The 18,835-nt window shown below is 45.5% G+C and overlaps 1 protein-coding gene across 3 annotated transcripts in view; it reads left to right on the top strand.

Moving 5' to 3' along the window:
• Positions 1–246: 246 nt before the first annotated feature.
• ZDHHC5 (zDHHC palmitoyltransferase 5) overlaps positions 247–18,835 on the top strand; it is a 43,605-nt gene continuing 25,016 nt past the window's right edge. For 2 of the 3 annotated variants that reach the window (XR_012159282.1, XM_073346758.1), the window contains exons 1-2: positions 247–444; positions 13,504–14,910. Coding sequence is in view for 2 of the 3 variants with exons in the window: in XM_073346758.1 (XP_073202859.1) it covers positions 14,807–14,910 (104 nt within the window). In the remaining variant the exon portion in view is untranslated. Of the gene's footprint in view, positions 445–2,592; positions 2,793–13,503; positions 14,911–18,835 lie in introns of all 3 variants that reach the window. The other variant, XM_073346759.1, reaches the window with a different exon arrangement.

Raw genomic sequence — 18,835 nt, 5'->3', positions numbered from 1 at the left:
GAGTTTGTCAATCAGCATGGCCAGGTACGAATGTGGCCTCTGCAACCGAGCGAGTCCTGAGCACGCGCCGAACATCCCATCGCTCAATGGTCTACTCTTCGGCCCCCTACCCTTCCTCCCTGATTGCGCGATGCTGTGGCGCACGCGCAGAGCGATGACGTGGGTGTCCACCTCCTGGGCATGTGCAACGGCTCTTCTTTCTCTCGCTCCCGCCCTCGCTCACGCTTCCGCCAATCAGCTACTGGCAGTATTCGGACGGGCGCGCGACCCGGCGACGGCCGCTCTGGGGGGAGAGGGCGGAGCGCGCGCATTGGGACCAACCGGCGAGCGGAGCGCGCGCCCGAATGGGCTCGGGAGCGCGCGCTTCCTCCCTGCTGCCTGGACGCGCCTCTCACACGGGGAGCCGGGCCGGGCGCAGGCGGAGGGAGCGACTGTGCGGTGCGGGTGAGTGTAGGCCGGGCCGGGGCCCTCTCTATGGGCAGGGCGGGGAGCCGGGGCCCTCACCCACGGCGGGGAGCCGGGGAAAAGCGCCTGAGGGAGGCCGGGCCTCGCTCCGGGCCTATCCGCCCCCCGGCATCGGACACTCTGGCCCAGAGAGAGAGAGAGAGACCCCCCCACAGCTCTCCCCCCTCTCAGCGCCCCCCACTGCCCCCTCACCGGCCCTCCCCCGTATCCGCCACACACAACCCCCGACCCCTTCCTTCTTCAGTACCCCCGGACCGCCGCCCCTCCTCCTCCGTCAGCGCCCCCACCCCCAGACCCCTTCCTCCTTCAGTGCCCGTGTCCCCACGCTACCCCTCCCCCACGCTGCTTCTCCCGCCCCTCCCAATACAGCCACCCTCTCGGCACTGCCCAGCACCCCTGCCCCCAGCCTGTTCCTCACCCCACCTCACCGTTTCTCCTTCCCCAGGGACCCCTATCTTCACACTGCTTCTCCCCCATAGACCTTCCCAACACAGAGACCCCTTCCCCCACCAACCTGGCCCCACACTGCCCCTCCCGAGAGACCTCCCTCAGCACCCACAGTCCCTTCCTGCATACTGACCCTCCCCCTGCAGAGACACTCCACAGCACCCACAGACCCCTCTCCTTTCAGCACCCCATCCCCCACAGTGCTCCTCCCCCTACAGACAACCCCAGTATCCACAGATGCCTCTTCCCTACCACCCCCACCCTGCCCTCCCCACACAGAGAGAAACCTCTTCAGCACCTACAGACCCCGAAAGAGACCCCACAGACCCTTGCTTCTACGACCCCTCCCCTTTCAGCATCGCTGCCTCCATAGATTCCTCCACCACAGAGACTCCTCTCAGCACCCCCTAACCCTGCCCCCCACCACCGCCACCCCAAAATCTGGTCTCCCGCATAACTCTTTTCTTTGTGTGTGATCTAGTGACCCCTGGTTCCCTCCCCTTATGCATGACTCCCTTCCTCCACAGAGACACTCTTCCCCATATGTGACCGCTCCCCACTTATCACATCTTGTATGTGACTGTCCCCTAGCATGACCCCCTATTCAATATGACTCTCCTGCTGATTCCCTGTTTGATCTCTTCCTCTGCTGCGACATCCAGACACCTCCACGTACTCATATACATTAAGCGGCCACCTTTCTCTTCATCCCGCAGCCCTCCTCCCTTGTAGTTAATTCCATCACCCATGTGCAACCCTTCCTTTCCCCCTTAATTCTGGTGTGGACCCTTACAATCTTTTAAGTCTGCTTTTGCCACTATAACCCCACTTGTGATCCCTTATTAATTTAACTGGCTTTACATCCCTATTCTCTAGCCAGCGCACCAAGTTATGTTCCCACCCTATCTATATTTCCACTCCTGTTGCCTCCATCCCTGGATTGTATGCCATGTTCCCTTGGTGTACGACCCCTCTTCACCACCCCTTCTCCCCTCTTGGATTACATGTTCACTTGTGCAAGTCCTGTTTTCTGGTCTTGGAATCCCCATTTCCCTGAAATAAATTCTTCCCTCCACTGGATTACAATACCTCCCCTGCATGAAACCTGTTTTCTCCCTCTTGGAGTCCCCCTACCCTTTGCATGAAAAGAAAGGGTGTTATTTTAGGATTTGGAGACCCAAGTTCAGTTCCCAGCTCCATCACAGACTCCCTGGGTGACCATGGGTGAGTCACTTAGCCTCTCTGTGCTTCAATTCTCATCTGTAAAATGGGGGTAATAGCACTTCCCTAGCTCCCGGTATTGTGAGGTGTTCAGATACTATGGTGATGGGGGCCAGATAAGTACCTAAAATAGACTTCTCAGATAGTTGCCCTGTATTATATGCCCCTAGATCAGAAAAGTTACCATTCATCCACCTGAATAAATGTCAGTTGCATCCAATTTCAAATTTCTTTACCCCAATATAGATTACAATTACAGCCCCAAGAGGAGCCTACAATTCACCGCATTCTAATAAACTCAGGCTAATGACCCCTTCCTGTGTAAACCTGGGCTAGTGGGAGGGGGGGATTTTTTTAGTGTTACTTGTCCAAGGACAGCTTGTGTCTCAGATGACTGAGGCAGTTTTTGCTATTGCCTGTGGGATATTTGTGTATAATAAAGTGTATATTTTGTCACAGATTAATATCTGAGCTGAGATGTAGTGACTGTTATGTTCCACTGTGACTGAAAATCTAGTATCCCAACTTTGTTTCCCGGCCACCTCTGTCTTACGCTGCACTTTGGGGAGAGTGCAGCATGGATCAATCACACACACAAGCATTTTCCAGCAAGCACTATGGATGCCATCAAATGGGGCCATGAACTAACTGGCAGGCAGGTTAGTTTTGTGTTGCTGTTCGGTGGCATTTACAAAATAACTGAAAAATTACCCCCCAAGGGAACTATGTGTAAAATCCAAATTATTCCTCGCTCTGAATATTGCCCCCTATCTCTGTAAATATAAATTAAGCCCTGCTCTGTGTCACCACTTCCCTATGTAAATCCAAATTACACCCTGCGCTGTATATTACTGCCCTGTCTAAATCCAAATTGCCTTCCCTTATGAGATCTTGGAAGTCATTGTGGATAGTTCTCTGAAAACATCCATTCAATGTGCAGCGGCAGTCAAAAAAGTGAACAGAATGTTGGGAATCATTAAGAAAGGGATAGAGAATAAGACAGAAAATATCGTATTGCCTCTATATAAATCCATGGTGTGCCCATATCTTGAATACTGCATGCAGATGTGGTTGCTCCATCTCAAAAAAGATACCTTAGAATTGGAAAAGGTTCAGAAAAGGGCAACAAAAATTATTAGGGGTATTGAACGGCTGCCATATGAGGAGAAATTAATAAGACTGGGACTTTTCAGCTTGGAAAAGAGATGACTAAGGGGGGATATGATAGAGGTCTATAAAATTATGACTGGTGTGGAGAAAGTAAATAAGGAAGGGTTATTTACTCCTCATAACACAAGAACTAGGAGTCACCAAATGAAATTAATAGGCAGCAAGTTTAAAACAAAAGTAAGTATTTCTTCACACAACGCACAGTCAACCTGTGGAACTCTTTGGCAGAGGATGTTGTGAAGGCGAAAACTATTACAGGGTTCAAAAAAGAACTAGATAAGTTCATGGAGGGTAGTTCCATCAATGGCTATTAGCCGGGATGGAGTCCCTAGGCTCTGTTTGCCAGAAGCTGGGAATGGGTGACAGGGGATGGATCACTTGACGGTTACCTGTTCTGTTCATTCCCTCTGGGGCACCTAGCATTGGCCACTGTCAGAAGACAGGATACTGGGCTAGTTGGATCTTTGGCCTGACCTAGTATGGCTATTCTTATGCTGGAATGGGAGATTTACATGGTGGTTTTTAAATAGGCCAATCCAGTGGCCAGTAAAAGACAGCCAATCCAGACCAGGGCTCTCTCACTTCACCAAAAGAAGTACATCACTTCTGTCTACAAAAACCTTTGGTTTCCAGCTGGGAGATATGCTAATGGGTCTGAAAGGAGTTCCAGACAGCACCTCTGCAGGGAAGGTCATCCATGAAACATAAGGCCCTTTGTTTTCAGTTTTTACCAAAAATTCACAGATTTTACAAAAGCTATTTGTTGTTTTTTTACCAATATTCACCTGAAATTTGTACCACTTAAGCACATGAAATTCCTGATTATTTTAAGGAAATCCAGTGCATTAGATGTAGGTGTATTTATGTTAATAATAAATTAGTCTAAGTATAAATGTAAAGCAAAGTAGTGGAAGAGCCACAAAAACCCGCATGTGTGCATATGTGTACTTACTGTTAATGGGCAGTTCCTAAAATACACCACAGCATTAAACTGCTTTTACTTTCAATACCTTTACTTTTCTCTATTTGTTGCTTTTTCTGTCCTCCCATTCCGTAATATTCATCTCAGTATTACCCCAAAAAGTGAAGTTAATTTCTTTGCACTGATTTTCAGACACTTTAAAATTTTTATAATAAACATTGAGAAATTCCTGAGAAATCTTGAACAAAATAAAAACTGAAAGTGAAGGGCCTTGACATTACAGTACCTGGGTAAGTGAAAGGCATCTTTTCATTAATGACAAATATATAGATAGATTCAGATGTAACCTACAGATTAAAATGAACAAAGTTAAATGCAAAATTAATCCTGTATTAATGCAACTGTAGGGCCGTACAGCTCAAAATCAGTCAGGAAATATATTAAGATTCCTGTAGCAACATTAACTTGGGCACACTGTTCATATGAAATATCTTGTTTGTACTGAGTTAGCCTCCAGTTAGCCCAATGAGGACTCAGCGCCCTGTTGGGCTAGTCACTGTAATTAAATAACAAACCAAAAAAAAGTCCCTGTATCAAAGAGCTTATCATTTAATCAGTTCTCTTCTCCTGTTTTTCTTCTTAAAGAGAATATGTTAAAAAAGCACTGAATAGAAAATATTACACACAAGCTGTTAATGTTGCTTTGGGTTGGGAGGAACAACTTTTATTTTTGCATTTCTTTATGTGCAGTGCCTACTATAAGACCTAAACTTTGCACGGGAGGTAGTGTTATGCATTTCATTTTCTATATTTTTTTTAAAAGAAGAGAAAAAGGAAAAGGAGGGGCAAAAGTCTTACTCCAGAGGTAACAAGCACCAAATTGGTGCCTGCTTAATGCCAACATGCTGGCCTAGCTGCTGCTGCTACTACTAGTAAACCCATATAGCCCTGCTTTCCATCCACAGATCTCAAAGTGCTTTACAAAGGAGAGCAAGTATTATCCCCACTTTATAGATAAGGCATAGAGGTGAAATGTCTTGCCCAAGATGTCACAGTGACTCCAGTTGCAGAGTCAGGAATAAAACCCACATCTCCTGCCTCAGTCGTATCCACACAGTCAGACTGCCTATCAGAAGCACCAATCAGTGGCTGCAACAATGAACATATGGACTATGCTTCCCTAGAGGTGTGAACTCCCAAAAAACAGACCTTGTCCAGCCGAGGATTTAAAGGTGTGAGGTTACACCTTCTAAAACTTTAATTAGATCCAGCTACCTAACTCAATCTAACATCACACCGCTTTAAATCCTAGTCTAGACCTAGTTACATTTTTTACTCTAGAAAAAATAATTTTAGACCAAGATCAAGCATATAAAATTTCAGTCTAAAATAATACTGTTCAGTGACATTCACATGTGAGTGAAAACAGGAAGTTCTAGATGAAACCATTTATTACAAACAATCACCTGTAAGCAAACCTTGTAAATATGAAAAAGGCCTTTTTCCCTGAATCCACAAGTGATAGGGTGGGCTGGGTGAAGTTTAATGTATTAAAGTTTTATTTTGGGGTGTTTCTTCAAAGCAGGTATCAGAATACACAAAATATCAGACACACACACATATGAAGAGCTTCACAACTCATTGGTAACACTCATCTTAAACTCATGCCAATAAAACCTTTTCCTTACAAAAGAACAGCCAAACTTGGTCAGACCAATGGTCCATCTAGCCCACTCTACTGTCCTCTGACTGTGGCCAATGCCAGGCACTTCAGAGGGAATAAAAAGAACAGGGCATTCCTGTGAAGTGAAGAAAGTGAGCCATTCCCTGACACCCAGTCCCAGCATCTGGCAGTCAGAGGCTTAACCACCTTGGTTAATAGAGATTGATGGACCTATCCTCTATTAACTTATCTAATTGTTTTTTGAACACGGTTATAGTTTTGGCCTTCATGACATTCCTTGGCAATCAGTTCCACAGGTTGACAGTGTGTTCCTTTTGTTTGTTTTAAACATGCTGCCTATTAATTTCATCAGGTGACCCCTGATTCTTGTGTCATATGAAGGGGTAAATAACACTTCCCTATTCACTTTCTCCACACCATTCGTGATTTTATAGATCTCTTTCCTATTCCTCCCTTAGTCATCTCTTTTCCAAGCTGAACAGTGTCCCAGTCTTTTTAATCTCTCTCATATGGAAGCTGCTCCATACCCCTAATAATTTTTGTTGCCCTTCTCTGTACCTTTTACAATTCATATATATATAGATAGATAGGCAACCAGAACTGCATGCAGTATTCAAGGTATGGGCATACCATGACTTTATATAGTGGCATTATGATATTTTATGTCTTATTAACTATCCCTTTCCTAATGGTTCCTCACATTGTTAGCTTTTTTTGACTACCGCTGCACATTGAGCGGATGTTTTCAGAGAACTATCCATGACTCCAAGATCTCTTTCTTGTGGGGTAACAACTGATTTAGACCCCATCATTTTATATGTATAGTTGGGATTATATTTTCTAATGTGCATTATTTTGCATTTATCAACATTGAATTTCATCTGCCATTTTGTTGCCCAGTCACTCAGTTTTGAGAGATCCTTTTGTAGCTCTTCACAGTTCGCCTGGTAATTTTGTATCATCTGCAAATTTTGCCACTTCACTGTTTACCCCTTTTTCCAGATCATTTATGAATATATTGAATAGGACTGGGCCCAGTACACACCCCTGGGGAACACCACTATTTACCTCTCTCCATTCTGAAAAATGACCATTTATTCCTACCCTTTGTTTCCTATCTTTTAACCAGTTTTACCAAACCATGAGAGGACCTTCCCTCTTATCCCATGACAGCTTACTTTGCTTAAGAGCCTTTGCTGAGGGACTTGGTCAAAGGCTTTCTGAAAATCTAAGTACAGTATATCCACTGGATCCCCCTTGTTGACCCCCTCAGAGAATTCTAGTAGATTGGTGAGGCATGATTTCCCTTTACAAAAACCATGTTGACTCTTCCCCAACAAATTATGTTCATCTATGTGTCTCACAATATTGTTTTTTATTATAGTTTCAACCAGTTTGCCCGGTACTGAAGTCAGGCTTACTGGCCTGTAATTGCTGGGATCACATCTGGAGCCCTTTTTAAAAATTGGCATCACATAAACTATCCTCCAATCATTTGGTGCAGAAGCAGATTTAAATGACAGGTTATAGACTACAGTTAGTAGTTCTGCAATTTTACATTTGAGTTCCTTCAGAACTCTTGAGTGAATGCCATCTGGTCCTGGTGACTTATTACTAAGGCTGCAAGTTTGTCACAAAGGTTACAGAAGTCACGGATTCCGTGACTTTCCGTGGCTTCTGCAGTGACCAGTGCGCCTGGCATCCCCCTTGCTCAGCTCCTAGGCGGAGGCGTGGCCAGGCAGCTCTGGGCGCTGCCTCTGCTTGCAGGCACCGCCCCCGCAGCTCCCACTGGGCATGGTTCCCGGTCAGTGGGAGCTGCAAAGCTGGCACTCTGGGCTGGGGCAGTGCGCAGAACTGCCTGGCAATGCCTCCACCTCGGAGGTGGGCGAGGGAGATATCGCCGCTTCCAGGGAAGCACGGAGCCAGGTAGGGAATCTGCTGGCCCCGCCAATCCCTCCCCGCAGCACCAGCATGGATAGGGTGACCAGATAGCAAGTGTGAAAAAATGGGACGGGGTGGGGGGTAATAGGAGGCATATTAAAAAAAAGCCCCAAATATTGGGACTGTCCCTAAAAAATCGGGACATCTGGTCACTCTAAGCACGGATCTCGGCCAGGCTGTGTGCTGCTGCTTGCCTGCCCTCCCCCACCCAGCACCAGCAGGGGTCCAGGGCTGCGCCCCCCCCCCCCCCCCCCGCCATCATCCGTAGCACCCTCCCCCAGCATCTGTGGGCCCACTCAGGCTGCTCTCCCCCCAGATTTAGTCAGGAAGTCATGGACAGGTCGCGGGCTGTGAATTTTTGTTTACTTCCCCTGACCTGTCCATGACTTTTACTAAAAATACCCATGACTAAAATGTAGCCTTACTTATTACTGTTTAGTTTATCATTTTATTCCAAAACCACCTCTAACGACACCTCAATCTGGGACAATTCCTCAGATTTGTCACCTAAAAAGATTGGCTCAGGTTTGGGAATCTCCCTCACATCCTCAGCTGTGAAGACGGATGCAAATAATTCATTTAGTTTCTCTGTAATGGCCTTATTGTCCTTGAGTGCTCTTTTAGCATCTTGATCATCCAGTGGCCCCACTGCTTGTTTAGCAGGCTTCCTGCTTCTGATATACTTAAAAATTTGTTTGCTATTACTTTTTGAGTCTTTGGCTAGCTGTTCTTCTTTTTTGGCCTTCCTGATTATATTGTTACATTTAACTTGCCTTACTATTTTCCTCACCAGAATTTAACTTCCACTTTTTAAAGGATGCCTTTTTACCTCTCACTGCTTTTTTTTACTTTGTTGTTTAGCCACTGGTGACACTTTTTGGTTATCTTATTATGTTTTTTAATTTGGGGTATACATTTAAGTTGAGCCTCTATTATGGTGTCTTTAAAAAGTTTCCATGCGGCTTGCAGGGATTTCACTTTTAGCGCTGTACCTTTTAATTTCTGTTTAACTAACCTCATTTTGTGTAATTTCTGAAATTAAATGCTACAGTGTTGGGTTGTTGTGATTTTTTTCCCCACCACCTGGATGTTAAATTTAATTATATTATGGTCACTATTACCAAGCGGTCCAGCTATATTCACCTCTTGGACCAGATCCTGTTGATTTAGGACTAAATCAAGAATTAGAATCATAGAATATCAGGGTTGGAAGGGACCCCAGAAGGTCATCTAGTCCAACCCCCTGCTCAAAGCAGGACCAATTCCCAGTTAAATCATCCCAGCCAGGGCTTTGTCAAGCCTGACCTTAAAAACCTCTAAGGAAGGAGATTCTACCACCTTCCTAGGTAACGCATTCCAGTGTTTCACCACCCTCTTAGTGAAAAAGTTTTTCCTAATATCCAATGTAAACCTCCCCCACTGCAACTTGAGACCATTACTCCTCGTTCTGTCATCTGCTACCATTGAGAACAGTCTAGAGCCATCCTCTTTGGAACCCCCTTTCAGGTAGTTGAAAGCAGCTATCAAATCCCCCCTCATTCTTCTCTTCTGCAGACTAAACAATCCCAGCTCCCTCAGCCTCTCCTCATAAGTCATGTGTTCCAGACCCCTAATCATTTTTGTTGCCCTAATTACCACTCCTCTTGTGGGTTCCAGGACTAGCTACTCCAAGAAGCAGTCATTTAAGGTGACAAGAAACTTTATCTGTGTATCCCGTCCTGAGGTGACATGTACCCAATCAATATGGGGATAGTTGAAATTCTTAAGTTTGTATGATGAATTTAAAAATGGAATGGGGTCAATATGTGACTATCTTCTTTATTTTAATAAAATTATCAATTCAGATTCCAGTGGAAGGGAGAGGCTGATCTCCTGGGCTGGCCAGTGCATCTCTAGTCAGAAATGAAATAACTTTAACAGGCATTTCGTGGGGTACAAAGGTAGAGGACAATGAAAAAAGTGCATTTTAGGGGTTTAACTTCTCCAAATGAGTTGTAGGTTTACACTGAACAAGGGTAGACTGGATGGCTGAGGGGGTCGGGAATTGTGTACAGGGCCTTTCCTCTGTAAGTTGCTGTTTTGGATGTGCTCTTGGGATAGTAGTTACAAAAAGCTCTAGCCCTATTATTTATTATTTGTTTTAATGTAGCACCTAGGAGCCCTTATCATGGACCAGAACCCCATTGTTCAAAGTGCTGTACAAACACGGAACAAAAAGGTGGTCCCTATCCCAGAGAACTTATAGTCTAAGTGTGCTGGTTATTTGGTGGCCTATTGCAAGTATACTGAGTTGAGATTTTTGTTTTAATTTGCACTGGGATAGATAACCACATCACGCAAACCACCACTGTATTTGGCAAAACAATGCAGTCTATGGAATTGGTCATGGAGACACAACTCCCCTCTCCTCCCCAGTAAGCTAATCTCCCCAGGGCAAAGATGAAGCATGGGGAAACTTGTAATGTTTGTACCATTGTGTTACAGGGACTTAAACAGAAACTGCAGTGATTAGCAGTGGCAATGTAAATAAGTAGTGAAATGTTGTGAAATCATTACAGATTGTTTCTCTAGCATGGTGAATGTGCACTGTTCTTTACAAAGAATAGAGTAAGTTGCATTCCTTGCCCTGTTGGTCTGCTAGTCTAGGAGTGATGAGATACAGGGCAGCAGTTCAGACAAGGGGTAGAGACACTTGTGGGGAGGAAAGCACAATGGGAAAGATTTCTCAGAGAAATGGATTATAAGGAGAGACGGGGCTCCTGACAAACAGCAAGAGTGAAACTGTTCGGGCATCTAAGAGGAAGTATAGTGGAAGTCCCAAAGCTGAGGAGGAAGAGGGGATAAAAAGGAGGAGTAATGAGAGAACATTGGGAGGAGCTATAAGGAATAAGTGGGTGTGAGAAGAGGACGAAATTAGAATAGGTGAGTAGGGATCTTGCAGATGAGAAGAGAGAGCTTGAATTTGATGAGGTGGAGAGAAGAATGAGAAATAATGGAGGCATAATGGTGGCCTAAAGGGGGAAAGGTGAGAGGTGTGAGAGAAGAAGGTCCCAGAAATGGAGGTGAGAGATGAACAAGATGTGGCAAAAGGTGCGGGTAGTGGGGTTAGCGAGGAAAGGGCAGATCCTGGTGATATCAGAGAGGAAGAAACAGGATGTGGAGGGAAGAGCTGAAGATGCTGCTGTGGTAGTGAGCTGGGGAAACTGACAGTGGAGTTGCCAGTTAGGATAGAAGAGAGAGGCAGTGGAGAAGGATTGGAAGGGAAGATGAAATGCTCAGTGCTGAGTGATTGGGTTGGATGAGAAAATAGGAGCAGCTGGAGATGAGAGATTGGACAAAGCAGAACAGTGATTACTCTGTGCAGGGGAAAGGGGGACATAGGCCTATGTGGAAGACCTTAAAAACAAAATCAACTCCCAAAGTCTGATAGAACACTTATTTGTATGCAGCTTTAAAATTTGCAACCTTATTTCAGTGGAACGTCCTTTCAAATGTAGAATCATAGACTATCAGGGTTGGAAGGGACCTCAGGAGGTCATCTAGTCCAACCCCCTGCTCAAAGCAGGACCAATCCCAATTTTTGCCCCAGATCCCTAAATGGCCTCCTCAAGGATTGAACTCTCAACCCTGGGTTTAGCAGGCCAATGCTCAAACCACTGAAGTATCGCTCCCCAGATGTGTTGGCTGTCCTGTTACAGTAGATAAGCATGTTAGCTCATTGATTGTTAGTTAAGGCACTCAGTTAGTGACATAGTTTGCAGTGTTGTCATTGTTGTCCTAAATAAACTTCAGAGTTAACACACCACTAAGATGATTGTGAGTTAATTCATACTAGATCTATTGTCTCTCTACATGCTCTGTGATAACAACATCACAGTGATCACCTTTGTAAAGCTTTCTCTGTTCCTCTGTGTTTTAGGTTCTCCTCGCTTGTGGCGAAACTGAGTGCCTGCCTCTGTTACAGTTCAGTATTTCTCTCAGAAACATCAGAATGAAATTGATAAGATGCTTCTGCCAAGAAGTTCTGCATAGTAGCTGTGAAAATGACCAATCTTGTCAGTTTCACTCTGCTGCTGGTTGGGACAGGCAAGAGCAACAGTAGAGTGAAATTGGAGTTGTCTGCAGACTCAGAAACCACAGTTTTGCAGAGTCACATTTGGAAAGGTTTTCTTTCAATCGTGCAGGCTGGAAACTTTGATTTTAAAAATTTAAGATTAGATTCTGCAGAAACCAAAAGCCTAAAGCCCTCATCACTTGGAAAGATTTCTTACTCTGCTCTGGCAATTGAATGAGTGGATACTTCAACCCTTGTGTTAACTCTTAACTGGTTTAGTCTGTGTTCTAATTAACTTTAGTAATTAGAATACATCTTTTTTGTTGTACTGTAGTTCTTTCAAGCTCCAGGAATATCAATCTGTCATATTTAGTCACCACTAAAATTCACCTAAAAAAGAGAGATTGAGAGAAATGAAAGACATGGCTTATTTAAAGTAGAAAAATGAGAACAGTTATTACAGCTCTGTATTTTGCTACCTAATGTAATAATAAAGGCATCATGATAAAACAGTGAACTAGTGGAGTAGAGAATGCATTACAAATAAAGTTGGAACTGAGCAGAGTTGCTATAACCACAATAATCAATTAAATATAACCTGTGCTCAGGTTGTTCCTGAGCTGTGATGGGTTCACTGGCTCTTGACTTCTTGTGCAGGTTGCTACCTCTTGATTTTATTTCCAGAGAGAAGCTTGTTCCCCGCCCCCCCCTCCATTTTGTATTTTGGAGAAGGAATTTGACTCCCTCACTCAAGTTAGATCATAGGTCAGACCTCCTTTTCCGTGGCCTAATAGACTAACTAGGGCTTTCTTGTGAGAACTGCACTCTTCTTCATGCAAAGCAGTCAAGTGTAAATGTGTTCAACACTCAACAGGGCTGGGTTTTTCTGTGGGCATCTCTTGCCCTGCTTTGAGGGATGGTGATAAGATCCTGTGGGGTTGTTTCCCATTTCCTTCCTGCCTTCCCAGCAAAGAATTAAAACTTCTGATTATCTATCCCCTTCACTCCATCTGAGCACAACTCTAGCTGGGGCTAGGGGTCCTTTAATTGTAATAGTCTAGAAAAAACTTGAGCATAGGACAAGAAGCCAGAATGTCCTGAGTTCTCATTTCTGCTCTGTCATTGACTCCTGTGGTCTGGGACAAGTTGCTCAACTTTTGAGCCTCAGTTTTCTTAACAATAAAATGAGGATAATACTTACCTGAAACTGCTTAGTTAGTGAATGATTGTGAAGCTTCTTGAGCATGGAAAGTGATGTTGAAGACCAAAAGTGTGAGTATTTATTAACTAAAAATAACAGTTTATCTCTCAATGAGAGTTATGTATCCTTATCCCAATTATGCAGATGTAGAAACTGAGTCTCAGAGATATTAAGTGACATGCCTAAGCCCATAGAATGAGTCTGTGTCAGAGTTGGCTGAGAACTCAACATCTCTTGATCCCCAACCTGGTTCTAAGACCTCTAGTCCATGTCTTCCTCTTCACACTAATGCTTATACAATACCTTGAAGGTGCAGAGTGCATTATTAATATTAAATATATGTTAAATGATTATTTTTCCTGAATTCCCATGTTAATTTGATTTTTTTTTTCTTCTAGATAAAGTGTGGAGTTCCAGATGTCAAGTTTTAATTATTTTATATGTTTTTTTTAAACAAATATGGATTGAGGAATGGTTTTCTATGCGGGAGGGAGGTGAAAATGGAGCAGCTTGGAACAGACTTAGATACCCAGGCCATGGGTGAGAAGGACCCAGTCATCATTGTTTTAATTATCAGTTGCATTCTGCAGTTTTAACAGAATTGTCTGAAAACCTTCAAGTCTTACCTCATCTGCCCAGGATTTTGTGGACACCATCACTACAGAAAGGATTTGAAATTCAATTTTGTTCATAAAAACCAAGTGGAAGCTAGAGTTTTGAGTGTCATACAAAAGGAAACAAATAGGAAGAAGACGAAAACACACAAGCCAACTGACTTCACCCTCCAACCCCCCCTTTCAAAGAAAAGGATTTACAGCTCAACCTCGCACCAGCTGTTACCCGGCTTTAGCCGTCAAGAGAGAAATAAATAAAATTAAACAACCACCGCTAGCCAGCCTCAGATCCTGGTGAAATCAGAGTGTGTGTTTCTGTAACTGCCTCGGGTGAGGGGGAGGAGAGGGCCAAGCAGTGTGAGGAAGACAAGCACATTGTTTCAGGATAACCCCATCCACCTGAGCAGTGACTGAAGGGGACTGCTGGACACCAGGAAGAGATTAAAAAGGAAAAGGAGAGGAGGCTTCTTTGGGATTTTGGTGTGGGTTTTTTCAAAGAAATCTAATGGCGGCCTGTTTCTGAGTTGGCCACCTTTCCTGGAGCACTCACCAGAGTGGAAAAGACTTCCTCGGTTTGGCTTCCCTCCATTTGCTGCAGAGTCTGCAACTTCCATTTGCCACTTTCCCCACCCTAACTTATAAAATCTCTTTGAAGCCAGCCTTTGCCACAAGCTGCTTGGGGAGGTGCTTCTTGCACCTGGAGTTTGGCTGCTCCCAGCTGTCGTGTTCCAGCAGTAGTTTAAATTGGAATTCAGTTTCCCATTTTATTTTTTAAATCTCCTTCCATACATCCCCAAACTCTCAGGGGGCAGTGTGGAATCCCTTGGCTGTGTTCTTGGGCCTCTCCCTTCAAGGATCTGTGTGGATCCTTCCTCTGGATTGTTTCCTTCTGCTCCATTTGGAACACACTCTAAGTATATTTCAGGAAGTTGGGTAACTGCTTACCCCCACGACTTCTCCCTCCCATCTTCTCCCTCTGCCCCCCTCCTTCTCCCTTCTAAAGGTCCCCTCCCCCTTTTCGTGTCCATTCTGACTCCAGTTGGGCCTGGGCTATGCTGCAGGGCAGATCACCCACCAGAGCTCCAACATGCCAGCAGCATCTGGAAAGAGATTCAAACCCAGCAAATACGTCCCAGTCTCAGCTGCTGCCATCTTCCTAGTGGGAGCCACCACCCTCTTCTTTGCCTTCACGTGAGTTACAAATAGTTTGCCAGGTATGGGGAGCTGGGCCTGCTGACAAAGTGACTCGGGGCTACCTAAGACATCAAATTGGCGCCATACTCTACTGTGACTGAGTGTGGAGGTCAAATCTGGGCAGGGGGAGAGGTGAGGTGACTTGATACAGGAGTTAATCTCTTGTCAGGAGCCTGCTGAAGAGATGAGAGGGGATGCTGCCTTTTCGAATCTAAAGTCTGGGCTCTGCAATTGTGCTTTTAAGTGTCAGAGTGGCCCCCAAGCAGCCCCACCACCTAAACTGGGTTCAGATATATTTTATTTGGCTTTTCCAGTCAAGATGAGGAAATGGCATACACTGAATCCTATCCAGTTGCCAGAGCAAGGTGCCTTGTAGCTGTTGAGCCACAATTCTCAGCTTCTTGCTGTCTTTGTACATTTGGAATAACACACAAGCCTTAGCCCAGGAGCCTTAGCCCTGTGTGTGAATAGTGGCCCCATGTGACCTCTGTATCTGTGATGAATCTGGAAGAGTTTTCAGTATTGGGGATAACCAAAGCCACAAGCAGTTTGTTGGATCCGGGAAAGATGGTAGGAGTGTATGTATAATAATTATTTAGAGAGTTAACAGAATTGACTTGGAAGATACAAGGGAAAGTCCAAGGAGTAATGCCCTTTGACTCCCACACAGCCCCTCCCCATCTGGTTCACTCACTGCAGTTAATCTCAGATTTTACCCAAGAGTGGTCTGAGGGGTTCAGTATCTCTGGAATGGGACTTGATTTACCTGTGGGATTGGGGAATAATCATGCCGGGGTTGATGAGTAAGGGTGGTGGTAAATAATCATGCTGGATACTGTTAGGCATGGGAGAGCATTGAGATATAATAGTGTGGTTGGTGTGACAGGGCTAGGGGGATGACTGTGCCAGTCAGTGATGTTACAGGAGACTCATGCCCCATATTCACCCCTCAGCTGTGAGGGGCTTTATATTGTGGTGGGCATTGACCTCTTTTTCTGGTGGGGTAAGTTTTTCTGGGGTAGGATTCTTTTTCATCCTCATTTGGGGGCAGAGCTGACTAAGTTCTGGATTCAGTGGCAAGCAGACAGAATAAGACCTCAAGGCCTGGGAAGGACCCAACTTATGTGAGTTGTTGCTGTTCCCATCTCATCCTCCCATTCTTGGAAAAGTATCTTGATTCCAAGCTGTGAGAGTTAGAACCGGCTCTGCACTGAATAGCTCAGGTGCCCTTGACCTTTAAGACTCTGCATATTATACACTGCATATAGGGTGTGGCTGTGGCTCTTCTAAATTCTAGGGTATGCAGGAACTCCAGACCTCAGTGAATGAGAGAGTCTCTCTAATTCCATTCAGTAAAATAGCAGTACACATGTGACTTCTGAGGAATTAAAGCTAGCACAGTGAGTGGGGAAGAGGGAATGATTTATGTGCTGGAGAGGCTCATTGTCAAAGCAATGAGATGTTGCCTCTTTGCTGAAACCCCTATACTATTCAAGCTTGGAGTTTTCTCTCCAGCGCCTGCTGGTAACATGTGAGGGGTTCTGGGAGTGTTAGAATTATCCCAGTACTGTATTAGAAATATCCTGATTTTTTATGTGAAGTGAAATTTTGCCAGCATTAGGGTTTGGTCTTATTGTAGAGGGGAGGAGGAAAGTGCATTGCGTGCTCAGATGCCCACTTATTTTAGGGTGGACTTCTTAGTTCAGCTCCCTCTGGTTGGCCAGCTGGCTCCATCTCTGGCTTTAATCTTGCTGAGACTTGAGAATGGCTCCTTCTCTCTTTCAACCTCTGTGGAGTGGGGGAAGTGGTTTTGAAGCTTCAGCCACTGAGCAAAGATTAATCAGGTACTCAGGGCTCGAACGTACCAAATATAGACTAGTCAAGACTGATGCAAAAGAGACGTGACCCTTTAGAACCTACCCAACTCCAGTGGAGTCAACTGTCAATCAAGCTCTTCTTCCCCTCCCTGCCTGGGTGGATGCTGCCCTTCCTCTTTAGGGATCTCTCCTCTTCCTAGTGCCTCTCAAACACTAGCTGCTCTGATGTCTGGTCTTTGTGGAGCACATCTACCAGATGGAATGAGTGAGGAGCAGCAGGATGCTCTTGCCTCTGAGAACGGAGGGGCAGCTGAGAAATTCAGTTCGCTCAGTTCATGAGTTGACTTGCCATTGCTGAAGGTCTTTTATTAAGCCTTGGGCAAGAATTTTCCCTGCTGGGTGTTATTGCCTGAACCCTAGCTTTGAACTGGAGGAGCCACTAATATTGGCTGGCAAAGGGATTGATTAGTATTGGGCGGTGGGTGGAGCTCCACTTTGGGGAGACTAGCCCCCGGCTCCACCCCTTCCACCTCCCAGAGCCCTGGGCCCCCCAGCAGCTGGAGTCCTGAGACTCTGCCCCCCCATGGCCCCAAGACCCCCTGCAGCTTGAGTCCTGAGGCCCCCTCTGCAGTCAGAGCCCCCCGCACACACACACACACTGCCAGAGGAGGCCCAGACCAGCCAGAGCCCTGAACCCCCCAACCTGCTCAGAGGAGCCCCAGGCTGGCCAGAGCCCCCATAGCTGTGCCTCCCCTCTGGAGACCCCAAGCCGCCCTGCAAAAATTGAAAACCTCTTCTCTCTTCTGGAAGAAGAACCTGAGGTTTTGCTATGCACCATGGAGGTTCTGGGGCGGTTGAGGAGGCAGTATGTTACTCAGCATCCTGGGTTCATCAGTAATCTCCCTGGAGATTACTGATGAACCCAGGAAGCTGAATAGCGCACAGTGTCTCTACAGCCGTCCTGGAACCTGCACAGGGCATAATAAAAAGCAAAAATTTCTCTCACCAAACCCGCAACCTGGGTCCCACAGCGGCGGCTGCACTAGGGGAGGCAGAGCCTGCCCTGGCCTATTATACCCGCCGCCCATGGGGGGGGGACGACACTTTATCTAAAGTGTTGATTGTTCAATAGGAGAGTGAAAAGAGAAGGGCAGGGCATGTTTTTTTCCTCGCTTGCTATTTCATCATAAAGCTGTTGAGTTGAAAGGGCGTTTGGAGAGTATCGAAGGATGATGTATCTAGATAGGAAGGGTAGTGCTGGTTTGATTGCTCCCAAGTGTGATTTGGGGTGACTGACATTTTGTCCGGTAGCCCTCAGAATTCCCAGCACAGGAACTCAAGGCATTTATTTAATCAGACATGCTTTAGTATATCCACTTTGACTCCAGTGCTGAGGAGTGAAAGGAGGACAACACTCTTGCCATTTTGGGATGTAAAATATCATTCCCCTGACAAGTAAATTGATTGATGATGCCAGCCTGGTCATGTAGCAGTGTGTACAAAATGGGGAAAGAATTCGGGGTTTGCACCCCAGATTTGTACACTTTCCGTGAGCTGTCATTCATGGCATTTCCATACTGGAGTAAGATGCACAGTCCGTTTTCCTCATCATTGTGATGTGCAGCATCTCACAGTGGTGAAGAAGAGTGAAATGTATGAGAAAAGGGGGCAGTTCCCACCAATCTGTGAGCCAGCAGCTGGACGGTTGTGAAAAATCACTGAGTATGAGAGTGAGCTCCCCTCTCCCACTAGATCTTCTTATCACAGGGCTGCAAGCTGCAAAGCCTTGTTGCAATTACTTAAAAACCTGCACTGTTGAGCAGGTTTGTTCAGGATGGAAATACCTGGGCAGAGTCATTTAATTGTAGGTCAGCTGAAGTTGTTTAAATTACTTTACAGCATCAGATTAAAACTCAAAGCACTGCCAGGCAGGAGCACAGCCCAGAGAGGCCAAAACATTGCCAGTCAGATTATTGAGGGCTATGTTGTATTGTTTCCTTCAGCTTGGAAACTGAGTCCCTTCTTGAGCCTTTTTTCTACAGACAGGTCCCCTCCCCTTGCAGCTGCGCTGTGGAGCTCGCAGCCCCGTTGCCCAGAGTGGGAGT

The sequence above is a fragment of the Lepidochelys kempii genome, chromosome 6 (assembly GCF_965140265.1).
Source record: "Lepidochelys kempii isolate rLepKem1 chromosome 6, rLepKem1.hap2, whole genome shotgun sequence".
NCBI lineage: Eukaryota > Metazoa > Chordata > Testudines > Cheloniidae > Lepidochelys > Lepidochelys kempii.
The sequence above is the reverse complement of the archived record's forward strand: the minus strand, read 5'-3'. Positions and strand labels throughout refer to the sequence as shown.